The sequence below is a fragment of the Heliangelus exortis genome, chromosome 1 (genome assembly GCF_036169615.1).
Source record: "Heliangelus exortis chromosome 1, bHelExo1.hap1, whole genome shotgun sequence".
Taxonomy (NCBI): domain Eukaryota; kingdom Metazoa; phylum Chordata; class Aves; order Apodiformes; family Trochilidae; genus Heliangelus; species Heliangelus exortis.
Genome location: NC_092422.1, coordinates 18,008,204 through 18,035,871, shown reverse-complemented (window position 1 = coordinate 18,035,871; position 27,668 = coordinate 18,008,204). Strand labels below are relative to the sequence as shown.

Below are 27,668 nucleotides of genomic sequence, written 5' to 3'. Positions count from 1 at the left end.
TTCCCCAATTACGGCAGTGGCCAAAAACCAGACAGATTCAACTTATGAAGAAAAAAAAAATAATTGAATCTACCAGGAGAAAGAGAAAACATGACCAGATCTGAATCTGATCCCTGCCCTCCGCCTCAATCTTCCCAGGCTCGGGTTGCCTCCCCCTCAGGGCACAGGGGATGGGCAAGGGGGGGTTGAGGCAGTGCCACACACGGTGTTTCTGCTGCTTCTTCCTCCTCACAGCCTTCCCCAGCTCCAATGTGGGGTCCCTCTCATTAAATTGTCCCCTTCACAAACCCCTCCAACATAAGATGAGTCCCTCCCTCCCAGAGGTGCAGTCCCTTAGGAACTGCTCCAGCCTGGGCTGCCCACAGAGTCACTTTGGGAAGTCACCTCCTCTGGCATGGGGTCCTCCACAGCTGCAGATCCACAGCTGCCCCCCTTCTGTGATCCCACACAGGCTGCAGCTTCACATATGCCCACTGTGATCCTTCAGGGACCACAAATCCACATTTACCCCACCATGCTTCTTCAGGGTCTGCTTCACTGTGCTCCTCCATGGGCTGCAGGGTGACAGCTGCCATCTCTCTGTACACTGTAGGGAAATCTCTGCTCAGGCACCTTCTCCTTCTTCACTGACCTTGGTGTCTTTGCTCTGGCATAGCTCTCACCTCCTCCTCCTCTGTTTGTCTCTTCTTTATATTTCTGCAGTTTTATTTTCCCTTCCTTTAATATGTTATTTACAGCTTCCCAGATCTGCTCAGCCTTGGGTGGAGGTGGGGCCAGAATTGGAACCAGGGGAGCTTCCAGCAGCTTCTGACAGGAGCCACCCCTGTAACCCCCCCACTTCCAAACCACCACTGCACTAACCCAAGACTCTAATGCTGTTTGCTTTGCTAGGAGGGGCTGACTACCATTTCAAGCTTAATACTGGGAACTTTACTGGAGATGAGGCTCTGCCTGCCTACTCTTTGTGGAAGGGCCATAGTTTTGTGCAGATTCAGGAGACGCCATTCATGTTCTGTGTAGGTTGGCAGGAGTCATTATCTGCCCTTCTAGTCTCAGAAACATGTATTATGGATAGAGATTCTTCCAGGTAGTCTTAATTGTCCCTTATAGTACTTTATTGCTCCAGTTATGCAGCCACTCTACCTCTTGAGCTTTAGTACAATTTATTCCTTGTGTCTGATTAAGTTTTTAATAAAACAGAGGGTATGCTGCTCACATCAGGCTCACAGATAGAAGGCTGGAAAAAACAGGTTACAGATCTAACAAATACAAAAGGCAGTCATGGTGCAAGTTATTTGATTGCATGCAGAAAGATTCATCTGCTCTGTTTGTATACGTAAAAACTGAATGCCAGGTCAGAGTGAGTGACTGTAGCATCTCTTCAAATTTAATGGAAGGAAGTAGGTAAGTCCAAGGCCTTTATAAGACACCCATCTCAAGGTGGAAAAAATTGCCCTTTTGCTTTATCTCTTTCTCTCTCTGGACTATAAAGGGAACCTGGGGTCATAAGGCGGGCTGAGGTTTGTAGACAGAGATAATATCTTTTATTAGATCAGCTGCTGTAGGTTGGAAAAATTAGACAAACTTTTGGGCATATGAGCTCTTTTTCAGGTCTCAAATAGAAGCAGCAGATTTCAAAGTTAATTATAAACCTTTTTCTATCTGTGTCCTCATACCATCATAGTTACAGCAAAGCACCATAGAGATCACTAACTCAGATTTAGGCATCTAATTTTTAGGCATCTAATTTTTAGACATCTAAACGAAGCCAGAGGAGCCAAGCAGGATGTGTTTATTTGGGAGTTTGAGGCCTGGTATTTCACACAGTGCATTTTTCCTCTGGGTGCTGCCTCCAGTCTTGAGCTCAGTCCCAACCCAGGGGGCTGAAAACCAACCCTGCTGGTGAGATGCTCATCTGCAGCTGTGCTCTCTGTGCTTCTTGCTGCCATGTTACACATGAAGTCTTAACTTGAATCTCGTGCTGCTTTGACAGCTAAGGACTGCTGTTGCACACATGGTCAGTGTGCACAGAGATGTCAGCTCTTCCCCATCTAGATTGTGGTTAGGCTTCTCATCTTCTGGAAGAAATAGCCATCAGTATGCTATATATCATGGCAGTGCATATGGTGTGGTAAGCTTGGACGTTTGAATGTGTTCTCAGCTTTTCCTGTCTGCAGTTTCGATATGTTATTAGAAAGAGAGCAGACCTGTTACAAAGTCACTTTTCTTGGATAATACCTAAGGAAAAGTTGTCTCCTTGCTCTCCCTGCCATCCCCACAGGCTGCTGCTGCAGTGCCAATGAGGACTGGGCTACTTGTGTGTTCTGTAGCGAGCACCACAAAATCTGCTTTTACCCAGATGCCTTTGCTTATTTTGTAACTGGCACTGCTGATAACTCAGTGCCATTGTCTCTTTAACAGTTTTTGAAAGCTGCCTTATCTGAATTTTTCAGTCTGTTTCAGGTTCCTGATGACTGTGTCATCCTTTGATGTGTTCTCTCTCTACATCAGCATCCCACCCTTTTTACCCTAGGCTGCCTTACTCACAGAGAAACCTGGTATTGACTGGCTCTGATGCAACTGCTCTTCTGAAATGGATATTTGCCAGCATTGGCTTCAGCCCAGGACTGAATATTTTATGTTTCCTCAGAGGAACAATTGCTCTAAATAGAGAAGGACAGATGCAAATCTTGTTTTGTAAAGCATATCAGAAGCTTCTATTACTGCAAATTGCCTTTTCCACTGGGCATACTTGGATTTTAATTCAGGTGGTTCAATTCACTAATTTGTGTGATAGAAAAGACTTTTATCAATCACCATTCAGTGGTTCAGTAAAAGCTTTCTAGCTGATGTAGATTCTTGATTCATTTAGATGGCACATTCATTTATTATTCAGGTGCTGGTTTGCCAGGCGCTGTCTTAGGAAGCTGATCACTTGGTTGTCATGCTTTCAAAAAGCTGTAATTTATTTCTTTTTTAATTTGATTTGTGTCCGATACCACCAATATTTGAAAAGGAGGCCTTAAAGAACTAATTACCAGCTTGAAGTTATTCCCGCTACATATTGGTTTCATTAGCAGTAAGTAATGCATGGGAGAGCTTTAAAAAGCTGAGAATGTAAACAGGGCAAGTAAACAAAGGACACCTTGGTACTTCTCCAATATCATGAAAAATAAGATGAGAGCTGGGAATGAAATACAAGGAATCAAATTTCAATTATTTTCTATTTTAGGCTAATTTAAACAAAAGTTTTAATGGGGTCTTCCCAAGGAAATCGACATACATGATTCTTGTCTATCTCAGCTCACCAGGGCAGAGGGGCAGATTCTCAGAGTTCATCTTATGTGAAAGCTGGCACATGGCTAAAAGGGAGAAATACAAATTTTTGTTCACACTGCAGCCAAGGCTTGTAGGCTGTAAAGCCACAGCATGAGCTGCACACAGTGGGTTTGGGTTTTAAAATTCCCTGATCCTCAAATTACAGCTGTGCAGAAATCCCATCTAGCTTAAAAGTTTTGTTTCACTCGTCATTTTCTAGAATCAGAGTTTTGTTGAATTGTAACATACTTAGTGCTATGTTCTTCTTAATTCTTCAGGGAGGAAAAATTGGATTCCTAATACCCCTGTATGACTTCAAACTTACCAAACTTCAGCAAAGATAGCAAAGATTGCTATTTGAAATTAAAAAAAACTGGGAGGACATTTTTACTTGTTTATCACCGTGTCTATCTGAAATGGAGCTAAAAAGAGATCATGGTAAAAACACCTCTGACTTTGCTGATAAAATGGACAGGAGTTCTCATTTGAAGTTAAGGCTGTGGAGAAAGATTGTTAAAAAAATTAATTTTCATAGCCATGTTACAAAAATAGAACAATCTTGCAGACACATAAAAGTACACTTTTTTGCAGTTAGTAGTAACTTCTATACTTTATCTTTGGTATTTGGTTGTGGTTGTTATAATGGTTTGTTTTAGTGATTTTGTTTACTCTTTGCCTCTAAACAACTTTTGTCAATCTAAGCCTTTCCTTAGCTATACAGCTGTAAATCAGTGTTATTGAGTGCAAGTGGGTACTTGGTTAATTAATTTCTGATCCTAATATTAATGTGGGGTCCATTCTACATCTTAACATAAAAAACTGACAAATGATGGAAACACTTCTATTGCAAGACATGTATGTGACAAAATACCCAGGTGTGCCCAGGGTAGATTAAGGCTGATGTAGCTGCTTTTGCCAGTGTTTTCTTAACTACAGTTTCCAGTTAACTTTCTTGGCTAACAGCACAGGATTTGTGTGCTTCTAAGCAGGCTTGGTATTCATTACACTTAAAAAGCTAATACAGCTTTTTGTCCATGAAAGATGTGTCTTTACCTCATTGTTGTTTCATGGATCTGCCATAGATGGTGAAAACGAGATTATAGCATCTGTAAAATATGTAAAGAAATTCTCATTGTCCTTTAAAACATAATTCCGTCACAATCTTGGCAGGTCTGTAGGGAAAAAAAAAAAAACAAAAAAACCCCCCAAACAAACATTTTTCTTCTCATTCATTCAAGTTCAAAACAATAAAAATTCCAAGTTTCTTTTTCTGATAACGGAGTAAGACTATTACTACTACAAAACTGAAAACTGAAAAACTATTACTACTACAAAACTGAAATTAACAACAAATTCATGTTGTTAATTTACCTATTAAGAATCTGTCAAGGTAAAAAAAATACAGAAAAGTGCATTGTACAGATCTTTCACTTATTAGATTAGTTACTAACGATTATAAAAATTGTTTCTGTTCCTCAGAGAGACTTAGATTCTGGTACATTTGTAGTAATGTGTTATAGAACTATAGAATCACTAAGGTTGGAAAACCTCTAAGATCATCAGGTCCAACTCTCAACCCAACACCACCATGCCAACTAAATCATACCCTGAAGTTCCTCACCACGTTTTTTTCACACCTCCAGGGATGGTGACTCCACCAGTTCGCTGGGCAATCTGTTCTAATGCCTGACCACGTTCCATTAAAGAATTTTTTCCTAATATCCAGTCTGAACTTCCCCTGGTGCATCTTGAGGCCATTTCCTCTCATCATATCACCAGTTACATGGGAAAAGAGACCAACCCCACCTCACTACAGCCTCCTTTCAGGTAGCTGTAGAGAGAATCTCTCTATTTTGAAGCCCAGTTGAGAAGAGCACCATTAAAAAGCTCCACATTTATTATTCTGCTGTATTTACTACTCAGAAAAGTATAAATGTCTTTTTTATCTCTCAATCTATCCATCTTCCTCCTGCCTTTTTTTATCTTTTATTGTAACATCAGCCCCTTGTGCAGTCAGTTGTGGTAGGAACCAACTCTCATCCACCTCATTCTGCCCTTCGCCGTGTTCTGGGGTGATGTGTCTGTCCTCCTCCTCTTCTACAACACAGCAAAGGCTTCCTCTCCTCTGCTAGTCCTTTCACCTGTGCCAAGGTTTCCTAGTCAAAAGTAGCATGAGCACCTCTATGTCATTGTTGTTATTGCCTTTTCATCTCTGAAGCAGGTCACTTGGTGTGTCAACATCTGGAAGGTCCTCAGAATGGTGACCACAGCTGAATTCAAGAGAGCAGATGTTCATGGCAGATTTACCTTCCCATTCTTCATGTTTGTCATAGTAGGGTAATTCTCATTGAGGATGTATTTCCTAAAACTCAGTAGATGAAGTATTTCAGAGTCACTGTGCTGAATACATCATGAAGAAGAGAAACACAGGCTTAACCAGTGCACAGTCTCACCAAGTTGGCCTACTAGTGTTTCAGCTGTAGCTCCCACCACTTTCTCCTTACCGTGAATCAGTTATTTGTGCCTTTGCTGTTCTTGCTGACACAGTTCAGCTTGTCTCTCTTCATCATCCTCCTGGATACAGGCAGAAGACTACTGCCCAATACACTGCTGTGGTAGAAGTTGCTGCCCCAGATGTGATGCTCTTGGGGCCACCAGGAGAAAGGAGTGAGCAGAGCTACTGTAAACTAAATAAGAGTGTGTGGCTGGCTTCAGAACAGACAACTACCAGAGAGCATTTACAGTGCAAATTACTGCAGGGTGGTTTTCCCTTTTTTCTTTCAGATAGTGTTTTTCACAGACCTACAGCCTGACTCATTCCCTCTTACAAGGCTTCTCACTATGTGGGTCTCACAGAGCCAAAAGAGCTGCTGTAGTTTAATTCCACATTGAAATGCAGTATACAGAGGAGGTGACATTTCAAAGTTGACATCTGAACCATTTAATTTGTTGGATAGCCATTCATTAAAATACTTGCTGGATATAGTGATTTTTACTTGCTCTCCCAGACTGCTTTTAGTCTGATTTCTTTTATCTCAAATGAGCAAACTAGAGGATTTCATACTTCCTTTGAGCTAGAATGTATCTATGCGTGTAGTTTTATAAGTGTGTAAATATATGTACACGCAGTGTACAAAAATCTATTCATCCACAGTTAACAGGTGGTGCGGGCAACACCTGTTGCTGGGGTCACTCAGCACTCCAGTATTAAAACCCTAATTTTAGTTGCTTATAACTTTTGTCAAACTTAAACATTTGGGTTGCAATGTTATGTGCCAGGTGTCTGCCTTAGGCTGATTTGGGGGAGGGGTGTGGGGAGAGGAATTTATCAGCAAAACTGTTACTGCCAGTCCAAGGAGCAGAGGCCACGGTACTGGTTTGCTTGTGCTGAAAAATGAAACTATTGCTGGTTGAGATGTTCCAGTAGCTTCTGTCATTTGAAGGCAGAATTGCCAGTGGAATCCCCCTGTATCTGGGCATGTCTTTTACCAGCATTATGAAAATTTGCTATTTTTCTGAGAATTCATCCCTGTCTACCTAAATTACAGGCTTGTGAAAATGCTTGGTAGAAGTTTGCTGACAGCTGCCCTGCAGGCTGCCTCCATCATCTCTGTTTCCAAGCAGCAGTGCTGTGCTGGTGACCCTTTGGGTGCAAGATGCCTGGGAACCAGCAGAGTAAGCCTGGAGTCTGAGCATGGAACAAAGCAGGGTGTTGCACACAGGGACACGAGTCCTCAAAGCAACAGCAAGCAGCTTGGCTTTTGCTCCCACAGCATGAATAAACAGGAGGGAATGGCTGGCTGGTATCCAGAGAAACTTGGGGTGAAGGCAGAGAGCAATGGGCTGAGAGGGGCAAGAGAGAAGGACACCAGGTTCAAGAACTGCATGAGGAGAAATGCTGAGGAAGCAGACCAGTCTGGTAGGTAGATAGACTGAGAAGTGATGGAGCACAGCTCCTGCCAGTCTGTGACCACAGCATTTCTGTGGTCCCTGCCTAACCAGCTGAAATGTTCCACTGCTAGATTGCATCTCCTCACATGGGTGATTTACATGGGAATGCAACCTGTGCTGCTGCCTGTGGTTCCTCTCTTTGAGTGTATAGACTTGAACTTACTAATAAACATGAGTTTGCATAGTTTCATCTATTCATACTATTCATCCTATTTCAGGAGGCAGAGGTGTCCAATTTATGTCTGCTTAGTAGAAATATCAACATTTTCATTGTTTTTTCTCTTTTTCAGTATTTCTTAGCTTTTGCAAATCAGTCTGCACTTGAGAGTTACTACATATGCATGCATACATATGTGTCCCTTTGTAAGGACTATTTCTTACTGTATAGTCTTACTTTGGAATCTGTACTACATTTGTAGCTCACAGTATGCAAAATCAGACTAGTAAGTCAGTCATAGGTACCAAAGTCATCTGTGGTTTCATCTAGGTTGCAAGAACATTTGAACAGACTGCTCATGTTATTTTTAAATGTTGTCCTCTCTTGATCGGTGTGGGAATTAGAAACAAACTGCCTGCTGCAAAATATTCTGTTTCACATTACTTAGCATTTTCCCATAAAATTCTGAAGAAATGCCACAGCACCTGATCAAAGTTTAAAGTCAGTTTGTTATTGAAAGATGATGATTTTTTTTTTGTTATTATAGGTAAAGCCTCAGCCAAGAAACTGACAAAAAAGGTAAGCAAAATGTTCCTTTCTTTCTTCAAAAAAACCCTTGCATTCTTTCTATTACCTAACTGAATAGACTTCTCTTTCAAAACTGGTTTTATATTTTCTTGTTTGTGTCTTTTAAGGAGGTAGATGCTGCACTGCTATGTGTATCCAAAGTTAAACCAGGACCAACCTTTTTTAGACAGCTTGGTGATAAAGGTAACAAATATTTTTAATGTTGGAAAATACATCTTGCTTTTTATTTCATTATATGATATGAGTTGAATGTCTTTTTAAAGCAGATTTCATGGCATTTACTTCCTCCCCATCTAGCCAGTAGCTCTCTCCTTGGCAAATGTCTCAGTTTTGAAAGAAATAGTAAAGAAGCAGGGCTGGGAATTGAAAGCCTTCAAAGGTGCAGGAGAAGTCAAAGAAATCAGAAAACCTACTTGGAGAAGAGAAAGGGGCTGAAAGGATAACTTCAGCACAAAATGGACTTTTGAGACTTGTTAATACACCTTAAATACATGGGAACTAAGAATGAAAATAATTTTTTAATCTGTTTATGTACAGTAATACCCTTGATTCCAAGAGCAGTTACTTACTTTCCTTCTTCAGGAGCTTGATAGCCATTCACAGCATCAATGCACCTTGGTTTCTTTTCACTCAGAGTTTCCACCTCATATTGAGCTACATAAATAGAAAACTCATTGAGCTGGAATGTTGTTTCTGTAGCAACAAAGATTTAAAGAATTCTAAATAGACACATCATTTGCATAAATTAATTGAAGAGAGAAAACGAGCCAGAGTATCAAGGAAGCCAAATAGATGAGTGATTAACCATTTCACCAGTAACAAAGACTGAAATCACCAGAAGAATGAGACAGCATCTATTCCCAAACTTTCTCTAGGGTAAAGTTCAGCGTGAATGCCTTGTCCTGTGGACCTTTCTGGAAAATAAAGCTGCCTTTGCTCTGCTGCAGTTCCTTGGCAGGCATGAGCCGTGCTCTCTCCATGCACAGCAGATCCCTGGGCATGGCTGGCAGCTTGTGCAAAGAGAGCAGCCCTCACTCTCAGCCTGCAGTGTTTCTCCTGCCCTTTGGCCTCATGGCCACTTCTGCATCAGGTTCTTTATTTCATACTTGTGCAGATGTGGAGAGGTCTTTAACTCGGTGCCTTGCTCATCAGCCCACTCCTGAAAGCCCCAGCATACTCCAGCAGCCCTGAAACATCCCTGGACAGGCTGAACGATTTTTTCCTATCTTAGGGAAGGCTGGATTTTCCATTGAATTGTCATTCCATGCCTTTTCAAGTTACTAATCATGTGATTTCCCAGGATGGGGTTTAAAGCATTCCCAGTCTGTAATTCTGAGATATTCTTTTTCTATCCCTGCCTTTTTGGAGTCTTTCTTTTTCTTGTGGCTGCCAATGAAAATCCCCAAAGCATTCTGCCTGGGAAAACCAGGAATCCACCAACAGAAGGTGAAAACACAGCAGTCAGCACAGCCTCTATTTATTTCACCTCCCACAGCTTGGCAGAAAGTGGGCTCAGTGGTACACTCAGCCTGGCATTTTTTACATTCTTACCCTTACTTAGGACTCTGGGCCCATATATTCTGCCCTTTAAAGGTCAGGTGAGAGTTTGAGATGGGATTTTCAGTGCAGTCATCCATATCTCTCTCTAACATGTGGAATTTTTATAGTTTTTGGTCATGATGCCTCTTTAGTGACTTTATAGCTTTTGCTGTGAGATGCATTATTATTACACTTTTAAAATGTAAACATTTGTGTATTAAAAAATGCTTTTACAAGTACCAGAATAATGATTCTACACCTGTTCCACTGTTTAGCTGAGCTTATTTTAACTACATTCAAGCTGTTATTTAAATATCAAGTAGAGGGATAACTGTCATAAAGCCCAGTTTGTAAAACAGAATGCAAGGGAATTCTGCCTTCTAGTGGGCAGTTGTAAAATTCATGTCATATTTAGTGGGTGTATTAATGATTTATTCAGTAAGAATATTGTACTGTCAGCATTTGCTATAAAGTTTGAGGGCATAGATTTCCAAGGAGGGATCAGGAAGGTTCATTTAATGTTAGAAGATGACAGTATTTTGCCAATGCTAATTGCAAATACTTGGCTGTAAGTATGCTGAGTCATTCAACAGCATGTGAAGCTTTTATCTTTTAAATTTTGCTTGGACATGAATATTATTTTCTATAGTTTGGTTTTGTGCTATTTTTTAAAATTTGTTGCATTGTATCTTTTAAATTGAGTAACTTTTTAATTATTACTGCAGAATTAAAAAAAAGTTTTTAAAAATTAAATTTTATTGTACAGATAAGGTAAATTGCCATTCACTACAGGTGATTAAAGGACAATAAAACTAAAAGAGTAATTTTTCTGAAAATAAGTCCAAAACTTTAAAAAATTTACCCCAAATTATTTTAGTATAACCAGTCTGCCAAAAAATGTCAGACAGGTTGTGATTTTGCTTTAGGGCTCTGAGACAGGTTTTAAAGAACAATTGAGTTTTGGTTTTACATATTTTTATTATGTTTACATTTTTACCTATTTAAACATAGTAATTTTTCAATCAGCTTATGATATGATGATGAAAACAGTGTGTGTCTCACCCTTACCATTTCTTAAAAAGCTTTTCTTTCCAGCCCCCTGCAATTCAAGTGAATAGAGCTATCCTGCTTCTCCCTTGAGCCAATAAGCAGGGTGTTGGTTTTTTCTTTACATCCATCTCCATCTAAATTTTGCAGATTCTTTCAGCAAAATTTTGGAAGGTACAATGTTTCCTGTCTACCCATATAACTAAAACTCTCCAGGTGCTCAGCATTTTGTGGCTCAATCATTACGACTTCTTTTTCTCTCTGACTTTAACAAACATAATTAGCCATATTAATATCTTTTCATATGCTTTGATACAGCTGGTTTTCTTACATGACTTCTTCAAGTCTGTCATCTCTTCTTTTGTATCCCAATGCTGGTGTCTCCTTGTTCTGTTTGTTTTATCCAGCATGAGCTGCTTGTCTTCCCTTTCCAGATCATCTCATGACCATCCCTGTGCTGTCTCCAGGCAGCCAAGGGGCAGACTGCTGCATCTCCTTCACCAGTGATGCCATCACTTCATCACTTGCTGGTTAAACTTTCAGGCAGGGATCTTTGTGCTGATACCATTGAAGGCCACAGCTGGGAGGCCTTTTCTGTACGGAGCTGAAAAGTTAACACCTTGTCTTTCTTTATGTTCTTCCTTTAAGCAATCTTTTGCTGTGACATGCAAAACAAAATTCGGGGCAGAAATCTTTGTCACTACCCATCATGCTCTTTGCTTGATTTCTTTTCCTCCCCTATTTGTTTCTCTCTATTAGTTTTGTTTTGTTTTGTTTTATCTTGTCCTATACTTAGGTGAATAAGGAAAAAAAAAAAAAAGAAAACAAAAAAAAGAAAGAAAGAAAAAAGAAATTAAGTCAGTGTTATTTCTGTTTTGTTTCAAATCCTGGACATATTGTCTAGAAACATTGATTCCAAGTTTTATAACAATACAAACAGTAATTTGCATTCTTGCAGTGATAGTAACCCTAAAACTTGTAACCAGAACTAAATCTTTGAGATGAAAGTATTGTTTATTTCCACAATGTAGTCTGACTGTGCTGATTTACACATGATGAATGCTTGGTAATAGCCAGCAATAGCCCCATTTTGATGGAGAGGAAAATTGAGATATGGAACCAGAACTCAATGGTATCAAGTTTTTCTCAGATTTTTAGACTCTTGCACTGAGCAATTTAATATTTCTAAATTCTGGTACTTAAAATCTAAAGTATTAAGTCACAATTCGAGGTCAAATACAAATGCTGTTGGCTCTGCATAGCAATTTATCAGAAGTTAATTGTTTATCACTGAAGCTTAAGTGGATTCCTTATCTATCAATTAACTAAATATAAATTATAAAAATAGTTTATCTTTCCAGAGATAGGCGTGTTTGAACTTAATTATTTCAAGCAGCTTCAGCATTATACAATGTTTAGCTCAGAAGTTAAAAGTAGCTCAGTTATTTTGAAAAGTGATTTATAAAAAAGCCCTTTGCATTTTTTTCTCCAAATGTTATTGCAGGGCAGATGGTTCAGATTCTGTTGTTTAACCACCCTCGTTATGCACTCTCTATCTTTAGCTCCTGTGTTCTATTTTGACACTATCACATCTTTGTGTTTGTTCAGGCTTTTCACTTAAGGCGGTATTTCAAAGGAAAACACTGGAATTTTCCTTCTAGAGGGGGTAAAATACTTTCACCTTGTAGAAAGGACATGTTCCTATTTAAAAAAAAAAAAAAAATAATAATAACAAAACCGAAGCCTCCTCTTGGCACAGGGCCCAGCAATGCTATCAGCAAAATCTAGCAGCTTGGCAGCTTTGCGTGTTGCCATCCTCCCCTTGAGAATTAGAGGGAAGCTGTTCCCCACCTATCCAAGCCTGCCAAAGGATGCAGGACTTTGATCCTTCAGGGTAATGTTAGAGTAGTTCTCCTCCCGGCTACTAAATGTGACAGAGTGTGTTTAATTTATTTGCTTTTTATATAAACATAGAATGTTTTCAGTGAGAATCCAAAGATTTAGCGTAGACCTTTTATTAATACCAAATAAACCTTACTTTCTCGATGAACATTGATAAGTCTCTGGATAGGGAATTTTACTTTGAGAGCACTAAAACAGAAGTAAAACCTTTATTAGATAATAATAATGTAGCTTACTTTAATAACCTATTTGATATGATGTTAAACTATGTTTTTTATATTTATAAGATTTGATCTTTTAAGTCTTACTGCAAGTTTTGGGTTTTTTTGCAAGTCATTTTTTAACTCTTTTGTTTCAGGGTTGATATCTTATGCAGAGTACCTATTTTTGCTGACAATCCTTACAAGTAAGTATTACATATTTGAAATACATATGCATACCCAACTACTAACAGGTTTCCAGGAACTTTTTCTGATTTTTAACTTCTAAATTTCTACTTCATAGTAGAAGGTAAAGTTGTATTGTATATAGAGTATTAAGGCATTCGTATAAGTGGATGTAACTTTAAATGATTGCAGTGTACTTCCAAAGTGACACTTCCATGGTGTCATCATTGATCCATAGCAGCATTTCAAAAATCTTTTTAATCCCTGCATCACGGGATCAGTAAAGTTTTTCAAGAGAGTTTGGGAGTGGGAAGGCATTGGTTACAGGACTGCATAATAAGGGGAAGAAAAACAGTGGGAGAAGATAAATAATTTGTCTTCTGGATTTTTAGTAATTTTGGAAAATGAGACATTAACATTATAGATCATACAGTGGGGTAAAAAGCTATTGTGGTGTCTGAAAGGTTGTTTTCTATTCTCTGTGTGTTCAGATAGGCAATGGATGATACACAAACCAGCAGCCTTCTGCACTGTCCTTTTGTTTGGCATTTTAATCTTTTTTTTTTTTTTCCTCTGCTCCTTTTTACTTTATTTCCTCCGTGTATTTGGCATGTATTTCTACCACCCTCTTGCTTTCTTCCTTTTTCTCTGTCAGACACAGCATTTTGGTTTGTATGTGGAAGTGATCTTGGATTTTCTGGGTTTCTTCACTCATAGTTACACCGTGCTTGCCGCCTCCCTGTGCTGTTCTGAGGAAGCGTAGGTGATGCTGGAAAATAAAACCTAAGATAAGACATGCACTGAGTGTTGAGACCCATAGATGAGGGTGAAGTTGTCCATGTATATGTCCATGTATTGATCCACATGCAGTTCTGTTCAACTGACACAGGTCCAACGTTTCAAGCAAGGAATGAAACCAAGCTTGAGGATTTCGTGGGGAAAGGAAAGAAGGAAGCAGTCATTATTATCCCAGTGGACTGTAGATTTTTGAGCCTTATAACTTCCATGCCTGCAAGGTCCATGGCATGGACTTAAACAAATTAACAGTTTTTCTTTGCTCTAGAAGTCCATTCTGTCATGGTGTGGTAAGAACAAGTAGTGTTGGTCTCCAGAGTCCACTTCTTCACAATGACTGTCAGTACACACCTCTCACACAGTTTAGGGAGGCATTTCAAAACTTAGGTCATTTCTAAGCAGAACTGCATCAGTTCCCATGAAGAGCTTCAATGAGTACACACACCAAGTTGCACACTATGTATAAATTAATACAACCTTTTTACCATACAGACTTAGTGTTTTGCCAGCTGCTACAGTGTTACAGACAACTTGAACACAAAACACATGTTCAAATGCTTTTTAAAATCAAAATTAATATAAGGTCTAACCCAGTCAGAAAGGTGATTTTAAAATACTTGTTGCAATTCAAAGAGAGGGATTTTTTTTAAGTACAACCACATTATAAGTTCAGAAGAATACCTTAATTAAAGCTGCAGAAATAGGTGCTAAAGATTCTATTTCTTCAAAAATTTGTGGCAGCTGAAAGTAAATTTATGCTGATTTTTATTGGCTGAAGCAATGAGAAAACTGAAGCAGTATCAGAGAAGGTTGCTACAGTTCTCAAGACAATCAAGTAACAATATTTTTCACAGAATTTATATAGAAATGTATTGGACTGTAGAAACAAAGGCACCCTTTGATACAGGATAAATATGTAGTGCTAATTAATGCCTTTGCTTTGGCTATGCAGAGGGTTATCAGATCAATCATTCAGAAAGCAAATGTCAACAAGTGCTTGTGCCTCTCTGTCTTTGCCTACCAAGTATCCCATGCCAGTCAGCTCCCAGTTACATAACCTCTCTTTCTCACTAGTAAAAAATGTTGTGAAATTTCTTAAAGCAGCTACTAATGCTGAAATGACTTCTTCTAAGTCACCAACAGAGCAATAGGTAAAGAGAGTCACCAGTTTTCCAGAATTCCAGTTTCAGGGCACTGCTGACCTGATCATGCACCATCTTTAACACTGAACTTAAAAATGTAATTTGCTGCAGACAAAGGCTTTATTTTGTCCCCTGTGGTCCCCTTTACTATTTCCTGTGTGCCTTGCATCACAGGAAAATTACCCTTTTTCCTCCAGTGCTGTTCTGAATTTTATTTCCAGCAATTGGTTAATGGAGCTTCTGGTGAAGGTGCCCAGAAACTGAAATTGTCACCTTGACTCAAAGCTTCATTTGGATTTGGCAGTCTCACAAGTTGACAACTTAGTCAATGTGGTTGCAGGGGAAGCACTGAAGTCTAACCTGCACTCTCAGCTAAGATGAAGCTCTTCTGTCCAGATTTTGGAATTTTGCCTGATTCTAATTAAATACAAATATATCTGAGCTAGTCTTTGAACTATGCTTATTTTACTAACACATACCTTTGGGGTTACATCATATCAGATAAGTATGTCATCTCTGAAAAGTATAAGCAGCTTTAGGTCCTATATTTTCAGTAACAGCTCTCTTATCTGGAAATTGCAGCACAGATGGTATGAACTACCATTAAATACATCAATTCCTTTTATTCTCCAAATATGTTATAGGATAGGTTTTTCTTGCTTTTGTTGTAGAAACACAAATTTAGTATGTGGCATTTCCATGGGAATGAAACCAGTTTGGACTATTAAAATCCAGTTCCTGGTGTTGAAGGGCCCTACTATGCAGACTCCAATGGTACTTATAAAATATCCCTGCATCACAATGTTGCTCCATAGAGAACATTAGTTGGCTACTGAAGGTGTAATTTCTAAAATGTAAAAATACTACTTTATATTTAACCATCTTGTTATGCCTTAAAAGGAAAGGGATATTTCTTTAATTTGGTCCTTTTACAGAAATATTCTCTTAAAAAAAAATTAAGACTGGAACTTTATGGGATGGATCAAAAAGAATGCATTTCTAAAAGAAAAACTCTGAAGAAATTAGAGTTTTTTTAGACATAATGCCTCACTGCCCTCGTGAGTCCAACACCGTTCTTGGAAACCTGAACATATTCTAGAGACCATAAGTTGCCATGGCTTTCATATTAATGCCTGACTTGATTGGGTTGTGGAATTAATTCACCTACTCCAGAAATCACTGGGGTAAGTCCTTGCTACTGCAGTGAGCTGTAACTACGTTTCAGCAGCATGCTGCTCCTGTGTGGGCTTGCTAATGAGCAAGGCCACCTCTTGTAAGCAAAGTAGGATCAGGAAATTGTGGGAAGGAGCTCAAAACACACTGTGTTTTTATAGTGCCTGCAAGACTCAGAACTCATTACATTTTTTGTGTTGAAAAGAAACACCCACTCAGTGAGGGAAGTGTAGGGTAAAATGGTGTAAAATGCCTGAAAAAAAATCATCTTGATGGGAGTCACACAAAACCTGCTTTTGTCCAGAAAGTTCAGAAAAAGTGTCCGATTACTTTTCAGCAACATTTGAGGACATTGTTTAGGGAGGGAGGGGAAGGAATGGGAAAAAAAAAAAAAAAGAAAAAGGGCCTGGGGCTAACTCAGCAGGAGAAGGAACCAGGAAACCTGCCCAGAATTACAGGATCAGTCTGTTTGCTGGGGAAGACCAGGGAAGACTGCAGATACTGGGATACAGGGATGCATGCAAGAAGTACCTGAGGAGTACACTACCTCTTTCACACCATTTGGGGATAATTATTGGTTTCTCAAGGCGCTTGCCAGTCTTCTCACCTGAAAAGGAGCTCTAATAAACAAGGCAGAGCTAGACTGCAGAAGGGACATGGGATTATGGAGACATCCGTAGAGAATGTCTGTGACCAGGACAAAAAGACATTTCACAGGCGTAGGGATCAGCAGTGCTGTATATATATATATATGTGTATGTATAGGCATGGCTGTACTTAGGCACTGCTGGCATTTCTTGCTTTGTCATTGCATTAATTATCCCTTAAAATAGTAGTGAAATGGTGCTGTAAAAATTTGCTTCTATTGGAGGAGCTACATATGGTTTACTGGAACTCAAGTATACATTCATAGCAATGGAGAACTGAACCATAGGCAATATTCCTCTTGCTTTAAATATTTAAGTATGTGTGTATGTTTATCATCAAGATCTTTTGCAATTTGTTTTAGAACCCCAGACTGGATTGCAGATTGCCTTTAAAATGTTGGATGTAGATGGCAATGAACAACTTGAAAAGAAAGAATTTGTGAAGGTATGTATATTTATATGCATACTAATGGTTCCATGGCTTATATTTGTTAAATGAAGATTCTTTAAAATTTTCAAGCCAATTTTTGAGCCCAATCTGTGCTCACACAGTTAACTAGAATAATTTATACAGAAGGAGCACATACCAAAGCATTGCTGAAGAAGTACTTTTTATATGTGACTCGACTTTCATCACAGAATCACAGGAAGTTAGGGGTTAGAAGGGACCTCAAAAGATCATCAAGTCCAACCCCTCTGCCAGAGCAGGGTCACATAAGCAGGTCACATAGGAACGTGTCCAGGTGGGCTTTGAATGTCTCCAGAGAAGGTGACTCCACAACTTCCATGGGCAGCCTGTGCCAGTGCTCTGTCACCCTCACACTAAACAATTTCTAAATTTTTTATGTTAATATTTATTATTTTTATAAAAATTTGGTTTTTATTTTTATAAATGTTACCTTTGGCTTGTATCTAAAAATCTGTTACTGGGAACATAGGAGCTGGTGTACATCCCTTAATCCCATGAGGTAATTTAAATAATTGTCTGTAGAAGTCCTATTTGTTAAGTATTTCTAATAATTTTTTATTTCACCAGCCTCTTTTGTTTTTTATTAATTTTGTTTGCTGTTGCACATATTTTTTTACCAATTTGCACTTTAAAGGGTAACAGCAGTATTTCCTATTATTTTATGTAAAATAAGAGGGAGAAAGGCAGGTGCTTGAAAATGAAGAAAATCTTGTTCTGATGTTTCAAAGAATAGTCTTAATTATATAGCTTATTCAACTTCTAAGTATTTAACAGGAGACTGTTTACAAGACTTCCTGTCAGAAGTCAAGTGTAAAATTAAAAAATGCAGTTTTAATAGGCTCTCAGCTTAATACAGATCATTCATATTGAAGGTCACTAGAGAGACAATTTTATAATTGAAATGCCTACTAAAATGAAAATTATTTTCTCTCACTAGGATAAAGTTAAAGATGATAATTAATATAGCAGTGCTAGAGAACTATAGAATCTAGAATTTACAAAGATGCTCCTGTGTTAGAGTAAATTAAAAAATGTATTTACTTGTACTTTCCTAGCCTAAAACTATGAATTAGTGATATAAGAGCTGTTAGCATGTGCTTTGCATTGATAGACATTTTTTCAGTGGATCTTTCTTAGTAGGATTACAGTTGATGAGTCATACTTAATTATTTTTTTATATATATTTTCAGTACTTTTTGACTTAGTAGTACTGTTTGAAAATTATACTTGAAATTAGACTGTTTTCTAAGACAGTGTTCCCAGCACAGTGTTCCCTAACTGAACAGAGACCTTGCTCTGATCTGTTACTATGCAAAATCTTTTAAGATTGAAGAATTTGCTGTTAAAATGTTTACTATTCTGCTGATTAAAAAGAAATCAAATTCTAATTAAAACCTTTGGTTTTAACCCACTGGTACAATCCTAGTGAATTGTTACTGGAGTAGCAGTGTCCTGATCACCAAAGTTAGAGGGAAAAGTAAGCCCATGAACACAAGTGAACAAGTGCAGCCTGCAGTGCCTCTGCACCAGGATGCCCTGTTAGCAGTTCTTCCTTTAAATAATTACTGTGTCAGCTAAGCAAATAAGGAGATTCTTGCAGAAATACAGCACAATTCTTTTGGAGGAGATACATTCTGTCATGCATGCAAAAGCTATGAGATCTAGACTTTCTAAATAGGTTGTCTTTATGCACTTGTCCTGGACAGCAGATACCACTAAAAACTTGTAGAGGTTCTCCTGAGGCTGAATAAACCACCTTGCACTGTCAGCATTGTGGCGGTTTGGTACTGAACACCTGCTGCAGTCCTAGCACACTTATGAACAGTAACTTCTCTGAAATAACTGGAAGATTCAAAATCACCTTTTTTTGTTTGTTTATTTGGATTTTTCGTAAAGACTGGCATAGCCTTTCTGCCAGCTTTTGTCTTCTTCAGAAAAGATTACTTCTTAATGTGTCTTCAGTAAAGAGGCATCGGTTGCACATAATAGGCTTCATTATCCATTAGAATCATAGAATCATAGAATTGGCTGGGTTGGAAGGGACCTCAGAGATCATCAAGTCCAACCCTTGATCCACTCCCGCTGCAGTTACCAGACCATGGCACTGAGTGCCACATCCAGTCTCTTTTTAAATATCTCCAGGGACGGAGAATCCACCACTTCCCGGGGCAGCCCATTCCAATGCTTGATCACCCTCTCAGTAAAGAAATTCTTTCTAATGTCCAACCTAAACCTCCCCTGGCACAACTTGAGACCGTGCCCTCTTGTCTTGCTGAGAGTTGCCTGGGAAAAGAGACCAACCCCCCCCTGGCTCCAACCTCCTTTCAGGGAGTTGTAGAGAGTGATGAGGTCTCCTCTGAGCCTTCTCTTCTCCAGGCTGAACAGCCCCAGCTCCCTCAGCCTCTCTTCATAGGGTCTGTGCTCGAGTCCCTTCACCAGCCTGGTTGCCCTCCTTTGGACCTGCTCCAGGACCTCAATCTCCTTCCTAAATTGAAGGGCCCAGAACTGGACACAGGACTCGAGGTGTGGCCTCACCAGCGCTGAGTACAGGGGCAGAATCACTTCCCTGGACCTGCTGGCCACGCTGTTCCTGATACAGGCCAGGATGCCATTGGCCTTCTTGGCTACCTGGGCATTAGGTTTCACTTGCCACTAGTAACTTCCAGTGATCAACAGATATAAATATTAAAGATAGATAAATGTTACATGGAGCAGTTGATATTAGAATATCTCAGGGGCAGAATTCTCCCTCTGTGAGTAGCTCTTCCACTGTACAGGAAAAAATCTGCAAACTACTGGAAACAGTCAGGCACTGTAAGGATGTGTAAGAGAACAATAAACTAAATCTTCCAGAACACTTGTGAAAAAAATTATGCTATGTTTGCGTGTTCTTTAATAGTCTCTGCAGATTTTTTAAGAGTCATTGAAAAATAAAATCCAAAAGATAAAATCTTACTCCCTCCTGTTTGGAAAGTATTTGCAGTTCTATGTCTTGTGTGTGAAGAAAGATGGGTTTTATCAGGTAAGAAAAAATGTAATTTTTCAGTGAGAATATGAATGAACAGTTGTGGTTTTATCCAGAGCTCTATATTGTGATTTTGCCATGAATAAATTGACAATGCTTTTACTGTACTAGTCAGTTTTTTGTAAAGGATCAAAAATCACAATAATTTGGGAAAACTTCAAAGAACTGGTACTGTTTAATTGTCTTATTGTATTTTGATAAATACTACCAAGGCATGGCACTTAAAAGTAGAAGGCAACTATCCTGAGGAAATAAAAAACTGAGGCTATTAAAAAAAAAACAAACAAGCCAGGTGAATTAGTCAAAAATTGAAGGCCAAGGGAAGACCACTGGTGACACAGTTAGCAATTTTCCCTGTTTACTACTTACAAGCCCATAATGCCTCCCTAAGCATCATTTTTTAAAATGCTGAGAAAGAAAACAGTTTGAATGCCCAGTTTGAAAACCATACAAGATAACAGCCAAGGAAATTTGGTCATGGATTTTTCCCCAGTTTTAATTGAAGAGGTGAAGAATCCCTCAAATGTTTGAGGAGCAAGGCAGGAGCTTAGAAAACCCTGAGCTTTAAAATCATCTCTCCCAAAGTGTCCAAATCCAGAGTGCTCAGTGTAAGTCTGTATCTCTACCTGAAATGTAATAAGTTCCCTGTTCTTTCATTTTTGCTGTCCTGTTGAGGATTCATACAAATACCTGTGAAAGGTAGGTGTACCTTGTGCTATGTTAAATCACTCGTTCTTGTGGCAGTGTTGACTTATCAAGCTAACATATAGTCAAAAAAACCTTGGAGCTGAAATATACTTGAGATGCTGCAAATTAATGCACTTTCTATAATACCTTAAAAGTCTACCAGGGACAGTGAAAATTGTATTTTAAAATGCGATCCTTTTAAGTACTTGTAAAAATCTTCTTAGCTAATATATTCAAGATTCATTTATTTGTGTGATGAAGAGGCAACTGGGACCACATTTTGCTTAATGCCAGTTCTGAAAATATGTTTGCTTATTTAATTGAATTATTCTTTGTTGTTAGTTGTAGAGTACCTCATTTGAACAGGCATGTTTTTATGTCCAGAAGATCACATCTGAAGCAGAACTATGTAGGAGAACAGCATGAAAATCACAGGAAAATTTTTATTTCCTGAGTGATCCTTGATGTTATACCCCTGAGTTTCAAAATCCTGTGGAGTCAATGCTAAGTTTCTAGAGGAAGAAAACCTCTAAAAATAGAGCAAGCAGTAGGTTGCAAGAGGTGGAGTAATATGCTCTGCTTGGCTATATTAACCACAATAGATAAGACAATCCTGGGAAAAAAGTGTGCCTGAATAGCAGAATATCCTTCAGTATGCAAATATTTTGTCATGATGATAGCAACATGCAGAAAAACAATGATTTTATCTTTTGGAAAGGTGAAATTAATTAAAGTTTCTGAAAAAAGGAGACTCGTGTAAGACCAAATTTGTAATTCTTTTTTTTTTTTTTAATGTTTTAACAAATACAGCTACAGAAAATCATTGGGAAGGAAGATGATTTGAAAACAGATGGAGAAGAAACAGTATTTCAGGTATGAAATACAGATACATTTCTTAACAAAACCTTTGTCATGTTCCCCATGAACATTATTTTTTTCAGACTGTTTAGGTAAGTATATAAGCATCAGTATTAATGCTCTAATTAAATCAAACTGCATGATTTGTCAACTATTTTCTTACTGGGAATAAAAAATGCTTGTCATTTCTGATTCTCCTGATGAAATTATTGCAATTAATGAATTATTGTGTGGTCACTCTGTTATTTAGTGTCTGTAAGCCTCTGTTTCAACTTAGGAAAAACTTAGTAAGAATTCTGTATCACTGTGTGAGAAAAGTTGGCTTTCCAAATAAAAATTGATACCTTAAACTTACTTAAATGCTGCTGTTGCAGTAATGTCAGCTTATTCTGAGGTGTTTTGGAATGTTATTGCTGTCATGGAGGTGACAAAGGCAAGGATCTTCAGTTATTTAGGTTCACTTCTGGAAATAAAGGGCTTAGATGCAGACCTGAAGAGGAAGCAGTCGTAGAGTATGATCTTCCAACTGGGTCAGCCCTTTCACTGCAGACCATTAGCATATGGCAAATACAGCTCATCATAAAAGGAGCAGGTAAATTCCTGCTCTCTTCTGGCTATTGTCCCCTGAATCCTGCCAGTGTAACCTAACTTCTTCCCCAAGTGGAGTCTGCTAGCAGCCCTCTCTCTCTTCAGTCTCTATTTAGCACAGATACAAGATATTTTGTAGCCTGGATGAGATTGAATGAAACTGAAAACAAAGAGGGGGAAATCCTTAAGTACTAAAAACATCTCAGAGGAAGCTGATGAAGCAGGTCAAAGGAAGTACAAATGGATTACCTCCAGCTATTACTAGGAGGTGCTGCTTACATCAGCAGCACTGCTTTTGTTATCTGCTTAAATTGGATAGTGTAGCTGAAGGATATTTTTCTCACCCCAAACTTGCTTCAGTTGTAAAAGTGAAAATAGGTAATTAGGCAGTGTCTGCTCGGGTTGGAAGCATTCGATGAGAAACCCACACAGGGCTCTGCTTTATAAACCTATCATGCATCATCAGTTTCTACATAGAGCTGATCCAGGTCATGTTCTTTACTTTTTCCCCTGCCTGGGGAAAAAATGGAAGTAGCTGCATTGCTACGACCTTTAATATTTAGTAGACATAAGCAAAAACTGTCTTGTGATGCATAAAGGTTTTGCTCCCTCAATATGCATCCAGAATTCAGTTAAAAATTTGTTTGACTGACTAATAACCATCTCTTTTCTTGCATCTTTTCATCAGTCAGCAGATTAAAATAGCTAGGATTAATAGGGTTGTCTGCTCCTCAAAACCAATTTCAATTGAGACTTAACTGCCATGACAGTGAAAGAAAAAGGATCTTTATTCTGCATGAATGAACAGCTATAGTATAAAATTTCCAGAGAAACTTTGATACAGTTGGACAGATTTAGTTATAGACACATAAGCTTCTTGAGATCTAATTAAATACCAGAGCCTGAATGTCTCTATTTTGTTTTTTTCTTGCTTTGAATATTGTCTTCAGTATTCTCCATTGAGAAAAATCTGAGGTTATTGTAACCAGAAAATATTATTTAATACGGTTTCTTAACAGATTATAAATGGAATTATAGTCTGTTCAAAAGAAGAATTAAATAGCTTTGGAGGAGTACAGATATCTTGAAATTCTTCTGGACTCTATATTTCTATTGAATGAAATCCAAATTGTTACTTCTCTTCTAATTTTTATTTTCTTTCCTCAATCTTTGTCCCACAAAAGAAGTTGACTAGCTTTATAAGCAGTGAATCTAACTACACAAGTGTAGTCAATGCATATGTTTTTACCCCTTGTTTTTAGCAATTATGGCAGTTGTATATTACTTTGTATATTTAGTTGTATATTATTCGTATATGCTTTGTATATATAGTTGTATATTAGTTCTTTCAAAGTAATTCAAGTCTCTGATATAAAATAGACTTACAAAAATAATGTTTAAATTGTAGTCTGCAACTTTATTTAACCACCACATATACCCAGGTGTGTTCCCTGTCCAGTATGTAGACAGAGGTGTCATTCATTTATTGTGTGGAAATACCACTTAATACTCATCAAACTACTCTATCAGGGAAAGAAAAAGCAGTACAATTGCCATGCTCTGCCTTTATTACTAAGAGTCTGACTTATACATCTAAAATTCGGAATTTCACCACTTAGCAATTGCCCTCAAATGGAAGTGTAATGAACTTCATTATACAGATAAATATATTTCAATTGAGGGATTTTCTTTTTCCAGTATTGTAACTGATGCTGAAAGAAAAGCAAAAAAAAAAAAAAAATATGCCGAGCCTTAGCCAACTCAGTCTTTTGCTGACTTTTGCAGAGCAGGCAGTCTGTTTTACTCATGGCACAGGCATGCACACAGTGAAGGAGAGGTGCAAGCAGATTTAGGAGACAGGCAGCCTGGCTTATTCTAACCAGACCAGAGAAAGTGGTGCAGAAGTCAGCAGAGGCAGTGAGTGTCTCACCTCCCCAGCACCACTGTCCTGCTTCAGGTGGGACATCCAGCTGAGCACTTGACCGTGCTTCACAGAAGAGCCAAGGCTCTTTCTTCCTGTCTGTAGGTAATGTAGAGTGTTACAGGAAAGTGCATAAGCCAGAAGAGTTTGGTGTGTTTTGAAAAAGGTGTTGCCAAGTGAACAGCACTATTTGCTTCTGTATTGATGCTCTGAGTTCCTTAAAAAGGCACTCTTAGTAGTGAGACATGTGTGAGCATCCTGGTACTGAAAATAATGCTAATAGCTTCAGGTATCTACTGTACAGCTCAGTTGTTTAGATCAGGGACTTCCCTCTTCAGGTTTAGAGTTATGAGTTATCAAGTGGTTTCAAGACCTGTAATTTAATATGCTTTTAACTTTGAAGTTAATTTTAGCTACTGTTAGCAAAGGAATAACAGTACAGAATATTCTGTATTTGTTCTTAAAATGGAATCCGTATTGGGAAATAATGTTTGCATTTGTCTCATTTCCAAATAGTTAAACATATGCTTCTCATATAAAGTATTTCATTTACATGTTTTTTTAAACACACTTAACTAGTTCCTGGGGACAGCAATTAATCTCTTTTTGTAGTAAAGTTCAGTCTGACTATAAGCAGTGTAGTTCTAGACCCATACATGGATACTTTTGTGTATTTTTACTTTATTGATTGTGTGTCTGTTGTTTTAACCTGTTTACTTTTTTTTCCTTCATTATTCCTTCACACATTTATTACCATTTAGCTGGTCATCACAGTTTTCACTTAGACCTTCAGACATTGCACCATAGCGATGCATCTCCTCAGCCACAGACTCTGTGGGCCATCATAACCTGCCCATCTCTAATTAATTTAAAGTTTTCTTGCCATAGCTTCCCAGTCTGTAAAGCCCAGAGTCTACAATAAGTACAGATTGCATAAACTAGAGGGGGAAAGATGGTGCTTGACAGCTATGCTATCTTCTAGTGGAGAAATACTCTGAAAAGAGATGCAGCATATCTGTGCAGCATATTGAATTTTGCGAGGACCTGGGCCAAAACTAAAATTAATATCCCTCCTCAAGAGAGTGTGTCATTAGTCTTGTCATCTCTCAGTTCATATGGAATGGACATTTTTTATCGTGACTTATCTTCTGCAGCATAAATGTGAACATTTTGCATCAGCAGACTAACATTTAATTTTATTGAAAAGCTTTTAGATACTTTAAACGATGGAGTATTGCAATATTCCTGCATAATTTAAAAGAAGCTTTCCAGGCAGGTAAACCCCATAAAGAACCAAGCCATGTGGCATCAAAATACTACATTACTAAAAAACTGCTGGACTATTTTTTACCTCATGGACAAGGAAATTATTTTCTTTTTCCACATGATCTGATGACATTATAATCTCAAGAGAGGCAAAGAAATGTGCATTCTGACATCTTACTAGGTACCTGTTTTGCTAGTACATTGAATTTGGCTTTGCTGGCAAAACCCTTTCCCCTGAGGAATCACTCTGGAAGCCTGTTGTGTTCACAGTAGCTTTGCAAGGGTGTGTGAGGCAAGGCCACCCCTTCAGTCTCAGCTACTTAACCTAGTCTGAAGTGCTTTAAATTATATAGCTAGAGAAGCCAGATAGCAGTGTGGGCTCCTGACGGGGCAGAGAAAACATGATTTGGCTTTGCTCTAACAGCTCCAGACCTTGATTCAGAACAGTGAGAATCTGGTCATAGTCTCTGAAGGCTACCTTGTGCATTTGCTTGTAAATGTAATTGAAATAAACTGGAAATATTGCAAATGAGCATGCTTACTTGGCATTTTGTGATAGCAAAGACTCGCCTGGCAGCCTGAACGTGGATTACCTGAAAAATAGAATAGAAAAGGAGTCACTTTTAGTGCTGAGATCAAGGTTTAGGCATGCTGAGAATGGGTGTACTCTGCCTTTGAGGCCAAATCTGCGTTAAATAAAATGAGTGTGCTACCCTGTACATCATACCTCCTGAGGGTGTCCTTATTATGAATTCTCTACTTTTCACAGAAATTAGTATTTTTAAAGTGTGGTGTGACAGGGAAGCAGGGCCTGAATTCTTGTGAGGTGCTGTCCCCAGCAGTTTTTAGGCCACCTGACTGGGAAAACATTTTCATTCTCTACCTTCTCATAAGCTGATGAACACACTGAAAGCTGAGGACTTCTATGAAGTTACATCTTCTTCCTTGCTAAAGGCACTCATGGTACAGCACAGCAATTCTGTGGCATTAGCTGTTGTCAAAAAACAACTGATCCCCAGGTAATGGGAATGTTGGATGTTCTTGAATGCTGGGTACAAGCTCTTTATTGCTTGAAAAATGATCCATCAGATTTTTTCTGAGATATTCTTGTTATATACCCTGTAGAAAAAAAGTGTGCACAGTTTATCCTGTTTATACAAGACCAGATGTATTCTTGAATCCTACCTTGTAAGAAAGTGGCTTGCAAAACAGTAAAAATTTTTAGTATGGATTTACATAGAATCATAGAACGGTTTGGGTTGGACTTGATGATCTCTGAGGTCCCTTCCAACCCAGCCAATTCTATGATTCTATGGAAGAGACCTTAAAGACCACCTAGTTCCAACTCCCTGCATGGGCAGGAACACCTCCCACTGGACTAGATTGCTCAGAGCTCCATCCAGCCTGGCCTTGAACACTTCCAGGGAGGGATCATCCACAACTTCCCTGTGCAACCTGTGCCAGAGTCTCACATGCTTAAGCCAAAGAATATCTTCCTACAATCTAACCTGAATCTACTCACTACAGTTCAGAGCCATTACCCTTTGTCCTGTCACTACATGCCCCAGTAAAACTTCCCTCCCCAGCTTTCCTGTGGGCCCCCCTCAGGTATTGGAAGGCTGTGGAGCCTCCTCTTCTCCAGGCTGAATAACCCCAACTTCCTCATCCTGTCTTCATAGGGGAGGTGCTCCAGCCCTCTGATCATCCTTGGGGCCCTCCTCTGGATTTAACTTTCAGAGCTCTACATCTTTCCAGTGTTGGGTACTCCAGAACTGGAGTAATCCAGGTGGGGTCTCAGGAGGGCTAAATAGAGGGGAAGAATCACATGATTAAAGGTGATTCATCATAAAATGATCCATTGTTGATTCCATTGTATCCATTTGTCTGGGATCTGCTTAAAAAGACTGCTTTGAAGATACAGATCTTCTGATCTCACTGTCTTGCCTGTTCTTTTGACTAGCTGTAGTTGGCAGGATTAATGTTGCATATGGTTTTATCTTTGAAACCTTCTTCCCATAACTGAATTGTGGGATATATCCCAATGTTTTGGAGACTCTCAAAATGATAGAAATTATGCTCTTGAGCAGTGTTTGGGGCTAGGCTGCTTAGACTGAAGTCTGCATTGCCTCCAGAGATGCCTAACATGACTGACCTGGCAACTGACAAAGACCATTTCAGAGAAGTGAACTTAAAAAAAACTGCAAAAATT

The 27,668-nt window shown here is 38.7% G+C and overlaps 1 protein-coding gene across 1 annotated transcript; it reads left to right on the top strand.

Moving 5' to 3' along the window:
- Positions 1-6,861: 6,861 nt before the first annotated feature.
- LOC139792437 (uncharacterized) lies at positions 6,862-21,709 on the top strand. Its single transcript, XM_071735733.1, has 6 exons — positions 6,862-7,237; positions 7,974-8,005; positions 8,122-8,197; positions 12,861-12,908; positions 17,008-17,090; positions 21,637-21,709. Exons 1-6 carry the CDS (start codon positions 6,877-6,879, stop codon positions 21,703-21,705), a joined length of 669 nt encoding a protein of 222 aa, XP_071591834.1. The 5' UTR covers positions 6,862-6,876; the 3' UTR covers positions 21,706-21,709.
- Positions 21,710-27,668: the final 5,959 nt, after the last annotated feature.